At 43.2% G+C, this 14,590-nt stretch overlaps 1 protein-coding gene across 7 annotated transcripts in view; it reads right to left on the bottom strand.

The window, feature by feature from the left end:
* The window catches only part of PHF20 (PHD finger protein 20), a 1,394,195-nt gene that overhangs the window by 758,512 nt on the left and 621,093 nt on the right, over positions 1-14,590 (bottom strand). For all 7 annotated transcript variants that reach the window (XM_069243878.1, XM_069243882.1, XM_069243883.1 and 4 more), the window contains one exon: positions 13,126-13,782. In XM_069243878.1, coding sequence (XP_069099979.1) covers positions 13,126-13,782 — 657 coding nt within the window. The remainder of the gene's footprint in view (positions 1-13,125; positions 13,783-14,590) is intronic.

The following is a 14,590-nucleotide window of genomic DNA, read 5'->3' as shown; positions in this document are numbered from 1 at the left end:
AAAAAAAAAAAAAAAGATATATATATGGAAAATGTCACTTACCCAGTGTACATCTGTTCGTGGCATGTTCCGCTGCAGATTCACATGCTATGCACAGGTCCTGCCATCTAGTGTTGGGCTCGGAGTGTTACAAGTTTTTTTTTTTTTTTTTAAGAAGTCTGAGTCACGGGACATAGTGACTCCTCCTTTTCGGTTCCACTGCACATGGGCATCGATTCCAACTTAGATTGTTTTCCCGCAGAGGTTAAGGTAGGAGTGATAGAATGTAAAGAAAGATGTCCATGCAATGCAATAGATATATATATATATATATATATATATATATAGATATATATATATGGAAAATGTCACTTACCCAGTGTACATCTGTTCGTGGCATGAGTCGCTGCAGATTCACATGCTGTGCACATCCCGCCATCTGGTGTTGGGCTCGGAGTGTTACAAGTTGTTTTTCTTCGAAGAAGTATTTTCGAGTCACGAGACCGAGGGACTCCTCCCATTTCGACTCCATTGCGCATGGGCGTCGACTCCATGTTAGATTGTTTTCCCCGCAGAGGGTGAGGTAGGAGTTGTGTATGCTAGTAATAGTGCCCATGCAATGGAGTGAATACGTATGTACATAATGAAGTTTAAAGTAATATATTTACAAATGTACAAATGTTCAAGATCAACTTCTAAACGGCTACAGGCTCCCGCGGAGGCGGGTGGGCGCATGTGAATCTGCAGCGACTCATGCCACGAACAGATGTACACTGGGTAAGTAACATTTTCAGTTCGATGGCATGTGTAGCTGCAGATACACATGCTGTGGATAGACTAGTAAGCAGTTATCTCCCCAAAAGCGGTGGTTTAGCCTGTAGGAGTTGAAGTTGTTTGAAACAATGTTCGTAGTACAGCTTGACCTACTGTGGCTTGTTGTGAAGTTAACACATCTACACAGTAATGTTTGGTAAATGTATGAGGCGTAGACCATGTTGCTGCCTTACATATTTCGTTCATTGGAATATTTCCTAGAAAGGCCATGGTAGCACCTTTCTTTCTGGTTGAGTGCGCCTTTGGTGTAATAGGCAGCTCTCTCTTTGCTTTAAGATAGCAGGTTTGAATACACTTAACTATCCATCTAGCAATGCCTTGTTTTGAAATTGGATTTCCTGTATGAGGTTTTTGAAAGGCAATAAATAGTTGTTTTGTTTTTCGAATTAGTTTTGTTCTGTCAATGTAGTACATTAGCGCTCTTTTGATGTCTAATGTATGTAGTGCTCTTTCAGCTACAGAATCTGGCTGTGGGAAGAACACTGGTAATTCTACTGTTTGATTCAAGTGGAACGGTGAGATAACTTTTGGTAAAATTTTTGGATTTGTCCGTATAACTACTTTATTCTTGTGTATTTGAATAAATGGTTCTTGTATGGTAAATGCTTGAATTTCACTCACCCTTCTTAGAGATGTGATGGCAATCAAAAATGCAACTTTCCACATTAAGTATTGCATTTCATAAGAGTGCATGGGCTCAAAAGGCGGACCCATGAGTCGTGTTAAGACAATGTTGAGGTTCCATGAAGGAACTGGTGGTGTTCTTGGTGGTATAATTCTCTTTAGGCCTTCCATAAACGCTTTTATGACTGGTATCCTAAATAATGAAGTTGAATGCGTAATTTGCAGGTAAGCTGAAATTGCAGTAAGATGTATCTTTATGGAAGAGAAAGCTAGTTTTGACTTTTGCAAATGTAGTAAGTTTCCTACTATATCTTTTGCAGATGCGTGTAAGGGTTGAATTTGATTATTATGGCAGTAATAAACAAATCTTTTCCACTTATTTGCATAGCAGTGTCTAGTGGTAGGCTTCCTAGCTTGTCTTATGACCTCCATACATTCTTGTGTGAGGTGCAAGTGTCCGAATTCTAGGATTTCAGGAGCCAAATTGCTAGATTCAGCGATGCTGGATTTGGATGTCTGATCTGTTGTTTGTGTTGTGTTAACAGATCTGGTCTGTTTGGTAGTTTGACATGAGGTACTACTGAAAGTTCTAGTAGTGTTGTGTACCAAGGTTGTCTTGCCCATGTTGGTGCTATTAGTATGAGTTTGAGTTTGTTTTGACTCAACTTGTTTACTAGATATGGAAGGAGTGGGAGAGGGGGAAAAGCGAACGCAAATATCCCTGACCAGTTCATACATAGCGCATTGCCCTGAAACTGATGTTGTGGGTACCTGGAGGCGAAGTTTTGGCATTTTGAGTTTTCTTTTGTTGCAAATAGATTTATTTGTGGTGTTCCCCAAATTTGGAAGTAAGTGTTCAGTATTTGGGGGTGAATCTCCCATTCGTGGATCTGTTGGTGATCCCAAGAGAGATTGTCTGCTAACTGATTCTGAATTCCTGGAATAAATTGTGCTATTAGGCGAATGTGGTTGTGAATCGCCCAATGCCATATTTTCTGTGTTAGGAGACACAACTGTGTTGAGTGTGTCCCTCCCTGTTTGTTTAGGTAATACAATGTTGTCATGTTGTCTGTTTTGACAAGAATGTATTTGTGGGTTATCATGGGTTGAAATGCTTTCAGCGCTAGAAATACCGCTAACAGTTCTAAGTGATTTATGTGAAACTGTCTTTGCTGTATGTCCCATTGTCCTTGGATGCTGTGTTGATTGAGGTGTGCTCCCCACCCTGTCATGGAAGCATCTGTCGTTATCACGTATTGTGGCACTGGGTCTTGGAAAGGCCGCCCTAGGTTTAAATTTATACTGTTCCACCATTGAAGCGAGATGTATGTTTGGCGGTCTATCAACACCAGATCTAGAAGCTGACCCTGTGCTTGTGACCATTGTGATGCTAGGCACTGTTGTAAGGGCCGCATGTGCAACCTTGCATTTGGGACAATGGCTATGCATGAAGACATCATGCCTAGTAGTTTCATTACCATTTTCACTTGTATCCTTTGTTTTGGATACATGGCCTGTATTACATTGTGAAATGTTTGAACTCTTTGTGGACTTGGAGTGGCAATCCCTTTTGCTGTGTTGATTGTTGCTCCTAAGTATTGCTGTGTTTGACACGGCAGAAGGTGTGACTTTGCGTAGTTGATTGAGAAACCTAGTTTGTGTAGGATTTCTATGACATATTTTGTGTGTTGTGAACACCGTTTTACCGTGTTGGTTTTGATTAACCAATCGTCCAGGTACGGGAACACATGTATTTTCTGCCTTCTGATATGTGCAGCTACTACTGCCAGGCATTTTGTAAAAACTCTTGGCGCAGTTGTTATTCCGAATGGCAACACTTTGAATTGGTAATGTATCCCTTGGAATACAAACCTTAGGTACTTTCTGTGTGAAGGATGTATTGGTATATGGAAATATGCATCCTTTAGGTCTAGTGTTGTCATGTAGTCTTGTTGTTTGAGCAGTGGGATTACGTCTTGTAAAGTAACCATGTAAAAGTGGTCTGATTTGATGTAGGTATTTAATGTTCTGAGATCTAGTATAGGTCTTAGACTCTTGTCTTTTTTGGGTATCAGAAAGTACAGTGAGTAAACTCCTGTGTTTAATTGTTGTGTCAGTACTAATTCTATTGCTTCTTTCTGTAGCAATGCCTGAACTTCTAGTCCTAGAAGATCTATATGTTGTTTTGACATACTGTGTGTTTTCGGTGGGACGTTTGGAGGGAATTTGAGAAATTCTATGCAATAACCATGCTGGATAATTGCTAAGACCCAAGTGTCTGTTGTTATTTCCTCCCAATCTGTGTAAAACTTGGTTAGTCTCCCTCCCACAGGTGTTATGTGTTGGGGATTTGTGACCTTGAAGTCACTGTTTGTTTGGAGGAGTTTTGGGACTTTGGAACTTTCCTCTGTTTCTTTGAAACTGTCCTCCTCTATATTGTCCCCAAAAACCTTCCCGCTGATACTGGCTCTGGTAAGTGGGCTTTGTTTGTGAGGTTGTGGCTTCTGTGGTCTGCCCTCGAAACCCCCCTCAAAATTGTGTCTTTCGAAATGTGTCTCTGCTCTGCTGGGAGTAGAGTGCGCCCATGGCTTTGGCCGTGTCAGTGTCTTTCTTAAGTTTTTCTGGTTTAAATCCTGATGTACGCAGCCATGCATGTCTCCTTATTGTTACTGCTGTGTTGACAGTTCTAGCAGCTGTGTCTGCAGCATCCATTGCTGATCGTATTTGATTATTGGAGATACTCTGTCCCTCTTCTACCACTTGCTGTGCTCTTTTTTGGAACTCTTTTGGTAAATGCTCAATAAAGTGTTGCATCTCATCCCAATGGGCCCTATCATATCTGGCTAACAAAGCTTGCGAATTTGCAATACGCCACTGGTTTGCTGCCTGTGCCTCCACCCTTTTGCCTGCAGCATCGAATTTTCTACTCTCTTTATCTGGAGGTGGTGCATCTCCTGAAGTATGAGAGTTGGCTCTTTTGCGCGCTGCTCCAACTACAACAGTCTGGTGATAGCTGTTGTGTGATGTACACTGGGTCTGTTGGTGGCGGTTTATATTTTTTATCTACTCTTGGAGTAATGGCTCTCCCTTTGACAGGCTCCTCAAACACTTGTTTGGAGTGTTTCAGCATTCCAGGTAACATCAGAAGACTGATATTGACTGTGTGTAGATGACAGTGTATTAAAAAGAAAGTCGTCTTCAATGGGTTCTGAATGAAGGCTGACATTGTGAAATGCTGCTGCTCTTGATACCACTTGAGCGTAGCCTGTACTATCCTCTGGTGGGGATGGTCTCGCTGGATAGCATTGAGGACTATTATCTGACACTGGTGCGTCATAAAGGTCCCATGCGTCAGGGTCATCTTGACTCATTCCCATATGAGTTGGGGATTGCATCATTAGAGGAGTGGCTACTGGTGATGGTTGCGGAGAGTGATGTGGGGATGGTGGTGGTGTTATTTGTTTAGCCACCTTTGCGTGTGGCTGTTTGTCCTTGTCTTGGAAGGCAAGTTTACGTTTCATTTTGATTGGAGGAAGAGTGCTGATCTTCCCCGTATCTTTTTGAATAAAGAGCCGCCTTTGTGTGTGATCTGGCTCTATTGTCTCTAATTCTTGTTCAAATCTGTGTGTCTTCATTTGTGAGGACAGTCCTTGTTCCTCTGAATAGGAACTTATTTTCGGTTCCGAGGCCGGATGTTTAGGTACCGAAACCTTTTCGGCTGCTTTTTTCGGCTCCGACGAAATCTTTTTTACTTTAGGCGTCGTGCCCTCTCGGTGCCGACCCATTTCGGTGCCGCTGTCTCGATGCCGAATCTTCTCGGAGCCACTCTCTCGGGCCCGAGATTGCTGTGTGCCGGTATCTCGACCGGAGTCGGATGACTTCGACACCAGCTCGCCCTTTTTCAGTGCCGATGGACGGTCACCTATTTTTCGGGTTAAGCCATGGCCTGTTGGCGGTGGCGTCCCCTGGGCTTTAGCGGTCTTTTCGTGAGTTCTTTGTTTCGACGTCTTACTCACAGTTTTCGGCGTTTCTTCGGGATCGATCTCCTCAGAGTCCGAATCCTGGGTGGAGAATGTTTCTTCCTCCTCCTCGAAACGCCCTTGTCCTGTTGGCGCCGACGCCATTTGCAGTCTTCTTGCTCTTCGTTCCCTGAGAGTCTTCCTGGACCGAAACGCTCGACAGGCCTCACAAGTATCCTCCTTGTGTTCTGGTGACAAACACAAGTTACAGACCAGGTGTTGATCTGTATGTGGATACTTGTTATGGCATTTTGGACAGAAGCGGAATGGGGTCCGTTCCATCAGCCTTGAAGAGACACGTGGCCGGGCCGACCAGGCCCCGACGGGGATCGAAAAAAACCCTAAGGGCCACCGGAGCTCTTCTTAATTCGGTGTCGATCTGTTGTAACTAACCCGATACCGAACGCAAACAATACTGACGATTTTTCCGAGATTCTAACTAACTTTCCGACCCGAAACACGGAGCAAAAAGGAACACGTCCGAACCCGATGGCGGAAAAAAAAACAATCTAACATGGAGTCGACGCCCATGCGCAATGGAGTCGAAATGGGAGGAGTCCCTCCGTCTCGTGACTCGAAAAGACTTCTTCGAAGAAAAACAACTTGTAACACTCCGAGCCCAACACCAGATGGCGGGATGTGCACAGCATGTGTATCTGCAGCTACACATGCCATCGAACATATATATATACACATATACATATGTACAAATTTAAATGTAACAAATGGCTACAGGCTCCTGGGGAGGAGGGAGGGTGCATGTGAATCTGCAGCGGAACATGCCACGAACAGATGTACACTGGGTGACATTTTCCGTTCGATGGCATGTGTAGCTGCAGATACACATGCTATGCATAGACTACAAAGCAGTTCTCCTCCCATAAGCGGTGGTCAGCCTGTAGGAGTTGAAGTTGTTTGAAATAATGTTCTTAGTAGAGCCTGGCCTACTGTGGCTTGTTGTGTTGCTAACACATCTACACAGTAATGCTTGGTAAATGTATGGGGTGTTGACCAAGTGGATGCTTTACGGATTTCTGTCATTGGTATATTTCCTAGAAATGCCATCGTTGCTCCTTTCTTCCTGGTGGAGTGTGCTTTTGGTGTTACTAGCAGCTGTCCTTTAGTCTTTAGGTAACAGGGTTGGATGCACTTTACTATCCATCTGGCTATGCCTTGTTTTGAGATAGGATTACCAGTATGTGGTTTTTGGAATGCGACAAACAGCTGTTTAGTCTTTCTAAATGATGTTGTTCTGTCATACATTAAAGCTCTTTTAATGTCTAATGTATGGAGTGCTCTTTCTGCTACTGAGTCCGGCTGTGGGAAGAAGAATGGAAGTTCCACTGTTTGATTTAAATGAAACGGTGAGATGACTTTAGGTAGGAATTTTGGGTTTGTGCGAAGTACAACCTTATGTTTGTGCACTTGTATAAAGGGTTGTTCAATAGTGAATGCTTGTATTTCACTAACTCTTCGTAATGAAGTGATTGCAACAAAGAATGCTACTTTTCATGTTAGAAATTGAATTTGACAGGAATGCATGGGTTCAAACGGTGGACTCATGAGCCGTGTGAGTACAATATTGAGATTCCATGAAGGTACTGGTGGTGCTCTTGGAGGTATGAAACGTTTTAGACCTTCCATGAAGGCTTTGATGACCGGCAGTCTAAATAGAGACTTGTTATGTATATTTTGTAAATAGGCTGAAATAGCTGTGAGATGTATTTGAATGGATGAGAAAGCTAATTTTGCTTTTTGTAGATGAAGTAAATAACTTACAATGTCTTGTATGGATGTGACAAGAGGTGTTGTGTTTGGATTGGCAGTAAAAGACAAACCTTTTCCATTTGTTTGCATAGCACTGCCTGGTAGTGGGTTTTCTTCCTTGCCTGATTACTTCCATACATTCTGATGGAAGATGTAGATATCCAACTCTAAGACTTCAGGAGCCAGATTGCTAGACTGAGTATTGCTGGTTTGGGGTGCCTGATCAGTTGTTTGTTTTCTGTCAACAGATCCGGCCTGTTTGGCAGTTTGATGTGTGGTACTAGGGACAGGTCTAACAATGTTGTGTACCATGATTGACGTGCCCACGTTGGCGCTACAAGTATGAGTCTGAGTTTGCTTTGACGCAGTTTGTTGACCAGAAATGGAATGAGCAGGAGAGGGGGGAAAAGCGTAAGCAAATATCCCTGACCAGTTGATCTATAGAGCATTGCCCTTGGATAGAGTGTGTGGGTATGCGAAGTTTTGGCATTTTGCGTTCTGGCTGGTGGCGAATAGATCTATGTCTAGTGTTCCCCACTGGCGAAAGTACTTGGGGGGTGAATTTCCCACTCGTGTGTTTGCTTATGATCCCGGCTGAGACTGTCTGCTAATTGATTGTGAATCCCTGGAATATACTGTGCTACAGGGTGAATGTTGTTGTGAATTGCCCAATGCCAATTTTTTGGTGCTAGAAGACAAAGTTGTGATGAGTGGGTTCCTCCTTGTTTGTTCAGGTAGTACATTGTCGTCATATTGTCTGTTTTGATGAGAATGTGTTTCTGAACAAGAAGAAGTTGAAAGGCTTTTAGTGCTAGGAATACCGCTAGCAGTTCTAAGTGATTTATGTGAAGTTGTTTTTGTTTGGTATCCCATTGTCCCTGAATGTTGTGATTGTTGAGATGTGCTCCCCATTCAATCATTGATGCATCTGTTGTAAGAATGGCGTGAGGCACAGGGTCTTGAAATGGCCACCTTTTGTTTAAATTTGTGGAATTCCACCACTGAAGCGAGATGTGTGTTTGGCGGTCTATCAACACTAGATCTTGAAGATGACCATGTGCCTGTGACCATTGTTTTGCAAGGCACTGTTGTAAAGGCTGCATGTTTAGTCTTGCGTTTGGGACAATGGGGATGCATGATGCCATCATGCCCAACAGTTTCATGACAAATTTGACTGTGTACTGTTGGTTTGGCTGGATTTTTGGTAATATGTTGTGGAATGATTGTATCTTTTGTGGACTTGGGCTTGCAAGTGCTCTTTGGGTGTTTAATGTGGCTCCTAAATACTGTTGAACTTGCGCTGGTTGTAGGTATGATTTTTGGTAGTTTATTGAGAACCCTAGTGTGTGTAGGGTGTTTATTACCTAACGTGTATGATATTGGCACTGTGTTTGACTGTTGGCTTTTATTAGCCAGTCGTCGAGATATGGAAAGACATGGATATGTTGTCTTCTTATGTATGCTGCGACTACAGCAAGGCATTTTGTAAATACTCTGGGAGCTGTTGTTATCCCCAAAGGTAACACTTTGAACTGGTAATGTTTTCCTTGTATTACAAATCTGAGATATTTTCTGTGTGCTGGATGGATGGGTATGTGAAAATACGCATCTTTTAGATCCAGTGTTGCCATAAAATCTTGTTGTTGTAACAATGGGACTACATCCTGTAGTGTTACCATGTGAAAGTGTTCTGATAGGATGTAAAGATTGAGAGTTCTGAGATCTAGTATTGGTCTCAACGTTTTGTCTTTTTTGGGAATGAGAAAATACAGGGAGTAAACCCCTGTTCCTCTTTGATGATGTGGCACAAGCTCTATGGCTTGTTTGAGTAATAGTGCCTGTTCTCTGTTTGCAACATTGAAATGTGTTGAGAGGAGAGTTTGTGTGGATTTGGGGGTATATCTGGAGGAGATTGTGCGAACTCTATGCAGTAACCATGTTGGATAATGGATAAGACCCAATTGTCTCTTGTGATGGGTAACCAGTGGGTGTGGAACTTTTGCAGTCTTCCTCCCACAGGGGAAGTGTGGTGAGGGAAGATGGGGCTGAAGTCACTGTTTGGTATGTGTGGGCTGCTTTGAGGGCTGATATTTTCCTCTAGATCTGGGAAATTGTCCTCTGTAGGTTCCCCGGAACACCCCTCTCTGGTATTGTGTCTGGTAAGAGGGTTTGGGTTGGGAGGTAGATGGCTCAGATGTGTGGGGTCTAAAGCCTCCCCTATATTGAGGCTTTCGAAATGAGCCTCTGTTCTGAGTTGAGTAAAGCGCCCCTATAGCTTTGGCAGCGTCAGCGTCTTTTTTCATTTTCTCAATGGCTGCATCAACCTGTGTCCCAAAGAGTTGGTGTTCGTTAAAAGACATGTTAGGAACAGCCTGCTGGATTTCAGGTTTAAAACCTGACGACCTAAGCCATGCGTGTCGCCTAATGGTGACAGCCGTATTAATATTTCTTGCGGCTGTGTCTCCAGAGTCTAACGCGGACCTGATCGGATTGTTGGTAATTGCCAGTCCCTCCTCTACTACTTGCTGAGCTCTCTTCTGTTGGTCTTTGGGGAGATGCTGGATAATGTCTTTCATCTCGTCCCAGTGGGCCCTGTCGTACCTGGCCTTTAGCTCTTGAGAACTGGCTATACGCCATTGATTAGCTGCCTGTGATGCCACCCTTTTACCCGCAGCATTACATTTTTTACTTTCTTTATCTGGTGGGGGTGCGTCCCCAGATGACTGGGAGTTAGCCCTCTTCCTTGCCACGCTGACCAATACGGAATCTGGGGGTAACTGTTGGGTAATAAAAGCTGGGTCTGAAGGAGGCAGCTTATATTTTTTTTATACCCTTTTAGTAATTGCTCTTGCTTTAACTGGTTCCTGAAAGATTTGATGCGCATGTTTTAACATGCCAGGAAGCATGGGTAGACTCTGGTAGGTGGCGTGAGTTGAGGACAACATGTTAAATAAAAAATCACCCTCAAGAGGTTCTGTATGCATGGCTACGTTATGATATGCCGCTGCCTTAGCTAGAACCTGTGTATATGAGGTGCTATCCTCTGGAGGTGATGGCTTTGAAGATTAGCACTCTGGACTATTGTCTGAAATGGGCTCATCATAAATGTCCCATGGGTCAGTGTCATCCTGGTGTGACTGTGCAGAGTGTGCTGGAGACTGTGCAGTGGGGGTAACAGGCGGGGAGACAGTTAGGTGAGGAGAACGAAGAGGCCTTGTATTTAGGCTTGGATTGGGTCGGGGCAAGCGTATTCACGAGCTGGCCCGCTGTTATCGGTCGGTCGTTGTCGGACCCCCAAACGGAGACTGCAGTGTGGATCATCGCCTCTTTTTCTGCGTCGAGGCGTTTGGTGCTTCTGGATGCCATCTCTAACCTTCGCGCTCTTCGGTCTTGCAGTCTTTCTCAAGTGGAAGGATCTGCAGGCCTCGCAAGTATCCTCTAGGTGGTCTGGAGATAGACACAGGTTACAGACTAGATGTTGGTCCGTGTAAGGATACTTGGTGTGGCACCGAGGGCAGAATCTAAACAGGGTCCGGTCCATGAGGCTTCGACTGGACTTTTGGTCGGGCCGACCAGGCCCAAGCTGGGCGCGGGTGCCCCGAAGGGCAAGTAGAGATCTGTGTCCGCCGGTACCGAGGTGTCGATGATAGATGGTACTCGATCGAAAACAATACTGACAAATTTAGAGAGTTTATAATTCTTTTCACTCTGGTTGTTTGAGTCGGAAAAGTAACACGTCCGAACACGACTGCGGAAAGAAAACAATCTAAGATGGAGTCGATGCCCATACGCAATGGAGCCGAAAAGGAGGAGTCACTCGGTCCTGTGACTCGAAAAGACTTCTTCCAAGAAAAACAACTTGTAACACTCTGAGCCCAACACCTTTTTTTTTTTTTTACCCTCTACCTCTCGCCAGCCCTCCTGTCATGGGACCACCGTCACAGTTCATTTCTTTTTAGGTTGAGCCTAGACAGCACTTGCACTGTCAGGATAATATGTTGTATGTACTTTGTGGCCTTTGGCTTCTCCCACTGCTTTTTGTCTAATTGGTTGTCATGTAAAATTCCTTGCTTGTCAGTGGGTAACTTGGCCTCCTGCCTATTTCTCTACGTTTTTTGTGTGGCCTTTTGTGTTGAGTGTTAAGTTTATTTTTATTGGGACATGTGGGGGAACTCGGGATGGTAGGAAACGTATTATTCATCACAGATTCTATACCTTTCCTTCACAGAAATGTGGGCTGGATGATAGGCTTAACACTAGGGTGGTCCATCCCTACAACATTTCTTTCTACAACAATAAAATATATATATCTGGTGCCCGGTGGACTTTGAGCCCTCCTCCACCCCCTGTTTGTGAGAGAGAGAGTGAGTATGAGAGAGTGTGTGTGTGTGTGTTTGATGTCTTGGAGGGGCAGATTTCTGGTGAACACCCTCATCTACCCTAGAGGGTAAACAAGACTAATGGGGCTGGGACTAGCTCAGGCCTGTGCCACTGGGGCTGCTCCCCCTTAAACAAACACTGAAAAATAATCTCTGGTGTCTAGTGGGCTTTCTGCCCACCCGGAGAGGCAAGTTGGGTGGGGACAGAAAGACTAAAGAGGCCTGGGGTAAGAGGAGCACAAGCCCATGCCATTGGGGTAGTTCTACCCCCCAAAATAGTAAAGCAATCCCTGGAGTCTCGTGATCTTTCAGCATTCCCTCCCCCCGGCATGACTCCACCCCCAAATGTTGGGGCCATGCATGCAGATAGCCATTTCCCACTGCCCACATTAAAAAAAAAAAAGTCTTGGGCTGTTGGGGAAGCTTGACCTCACTAAACTAGGAAGAAGGAAACACTAGAAGGTCCTATTGATCCCTCCCCAGAATCAGCCAATGATACTGATACAGATACTGTGACTCGAGCGTGGGCACCGGCCACTTCAAAGATGAAGTCATGAACACTTGTTAACAGAAGTTTGAGGAACCAACACATGACAGAAAATGCAGAAACATATGATCACTCGCAACATCCCTCTGCAATCTTTCACAGTAAACCAATGAGGAAGCATTTGTTTTTTTAATCAACTTATAGAATGAATTCCTGTTGTTTAAACATTTGTTGAGAAACTGAACTCTTTTGGCGAAATACATACACAAGTTTCCATTTTACCAAAGACGTTCAACTTAAAATAAATTAAATAGCGTAGGATCTTACAAATATGACCCTACCATGTGCACCAAATGAAGCTGTACTTCTGTTAATTCCTAAATCATCTTAAATCCTTGACTGTAGTAAAGGCACTGCGCTGACAAATGATTTCAAGACCTCTGTTCTGGTTATCAGGGCAAAGACAAGCTTGTACTCTCACCTTTCGTCTTGTACTCAGAGGTCAGAGCTGAAAGCTACAAGTTCTCATCAATTCACAATACTGAAGGACACTAATTCACCTAAGAGCTCCACCCTCTCAGGACATTTTGTGGCTTAATAGAAATATTTTAAAAAGCAATGGTTAGGACAACAGCTTTCAGGGTCTAGACCTATTGTCTTTGCGGATGCTGGTTTTGTAGTGGAAGTAATTTCCTCTACATAGTTTAGATATGGAAGGATTTAGAGTTAAAAAATAAAAAAAACTTACCTGGAAGTCTTTGAATATTACATATAATTTAATCACTATAGGAAACTTTTAAAAAATTCTTTATTTATAGATATTTATACAAGTGACACTATCTAACTGAAGGTCCTATTCTAAAAATACTATAATAGACACCAAGTTGCCAAAAACTACTTATGTGTACAATATGTACACAACATACATTTTAAGCATGTGTATATAAATTAAAATCTGACTTAGGCAGAACAGATGTAAAGTTGAAAGGCCTGTTAGACAACAAAAATGTAAAGACAAATAATACTGCCAAATTACCTTGTAAAGCTGTAGTCTCTTTCCCATCATTTGGTTTAAGACATTTGTTGCTTTCAGTTTTTGATTCAGCTGCAACACTATCTATTTTTCCTTCTACTGCTTTGCTTCCAGTTCTTTCTCCTCCTGCTTCACATTCAGTTTTTCTTTCTACTTCTTCGCAGTGAGTTTGTTCTACTCCATGAAGTTCAGTTTTTCCTTTTACTGCCGCACGTTCAGTTTTTACTTCTATGTCTCCGCCTTCAGTTTTTGCTTCTAATGCTTCACTTTCAGTTGTTCCTTCGTGAGCTTTACTTTCAAATTGTCCCACTAAAGCTTCACTTTCAGTTCTTCCTTCTAATGCTTCACTTTCAGATTGCACTTCTGCTTTATTTTCGGTTTTCCTTTCTAGAGACTGGCTTGCTTTGTCATCTTCTACTGCTTTGCTTTCAGTTTTCCTTGCTAGTGACTGGTTTTCGTTTTCATCTTCTCGTTCTTTGCTTTCAGTTTTTCTGTCTAGTGCTTTTCTTTCAGGTTTTCCTTCTAGTGCACTGCTTTCAGGTTTTCCTTCTATGGTTGTGCTGCTTATTTCCATACCAGCAATTTCATATGGTTCATCAAAGTGCAAGAACTGTTTGGTTTCCATAAATGAAATCTGGTCACACAAACACTCCTGGGTAACTAAAAAAAAAAGTTTAAAAAAAAAATGGATAAGGATAAGGTTTGCGGGAAACCTTTAAATTCTCCACATGATAAAACACAACAAATGCATACACACAATATGCCCAGACGTAAGAATTAAGAACACCTTAAAGGGGATAGCAATGGTCATTATTTGATCATAATGCAAAGCACAGTAGCATATTTGTGGTGTGTCAGTATGGAAGTGGTGATGAAACTCTTCAGTTTGTTACATGTTAGATACAACTGTGTATTCCCCTTAAGGGATGGGCTGGAGAAGCAAATATAGTAAGGTTCCAAAATGTCTCATCTTCGTAATAAGGTGGTGTGCGATGATAAAACTGCTTTACAGAATATCAGCATACCTGTAGGGTGCAGAGCAGTTAGCAGGGAAGTCAGTAGTCTAATACATGTCTTTTGTACTGCAAATATCTGCAGCCCACACTTTTTGCACTAGGCTGTTTAAGCCTAGGACTTTTCCTGACAAAAATGAGAGATTTTTTTTTTTTTTTTTACAAATCACCACCAGCCTGTGGGAGAAGAAAACCAAGACAGACCCTTATGAGGTATGTATACTCTGCCTCCCAGAAAATCATGTTCCTGAGTCTTGCCCTAATTGCAGGAACTTTTCAAGACGCGCCCTAAAAAACTGAGAAAAATTGCCTCCAAGGAGCAAAGAAGACAACAGGCTCTGTCTGAAAGTGGGACCGCAGGGCAAGGCAAGGGTCAGAACTCTAGCAGGGCTCTGTCATCTGTCTCTAAAGTGGCTCCGCAGGCCTGCGCACCAGGAAGGGGGAAGACGCGTGTT

This window comes from Pleurodeles waltl, chromosome 7 (assembly GCF_031143425.1).
Source record: "Pleurodeles waltl isolate 20211129_DDA chromosome 7, aPleWal1.hap1.20221129, whole genome shotgun sequence".
Lineage (NCBI taxonomy): Eukaryota > Metazoa > Chordata > Amphibia > Caudata > Salamandridae > Pleurodeles > Pleurodeles waltl.
The sequence above is the reverse complement of the archived record's forward strand: the minus strand, read 5'-3'. Positions and strand labels throughout refer to the sequence as shown.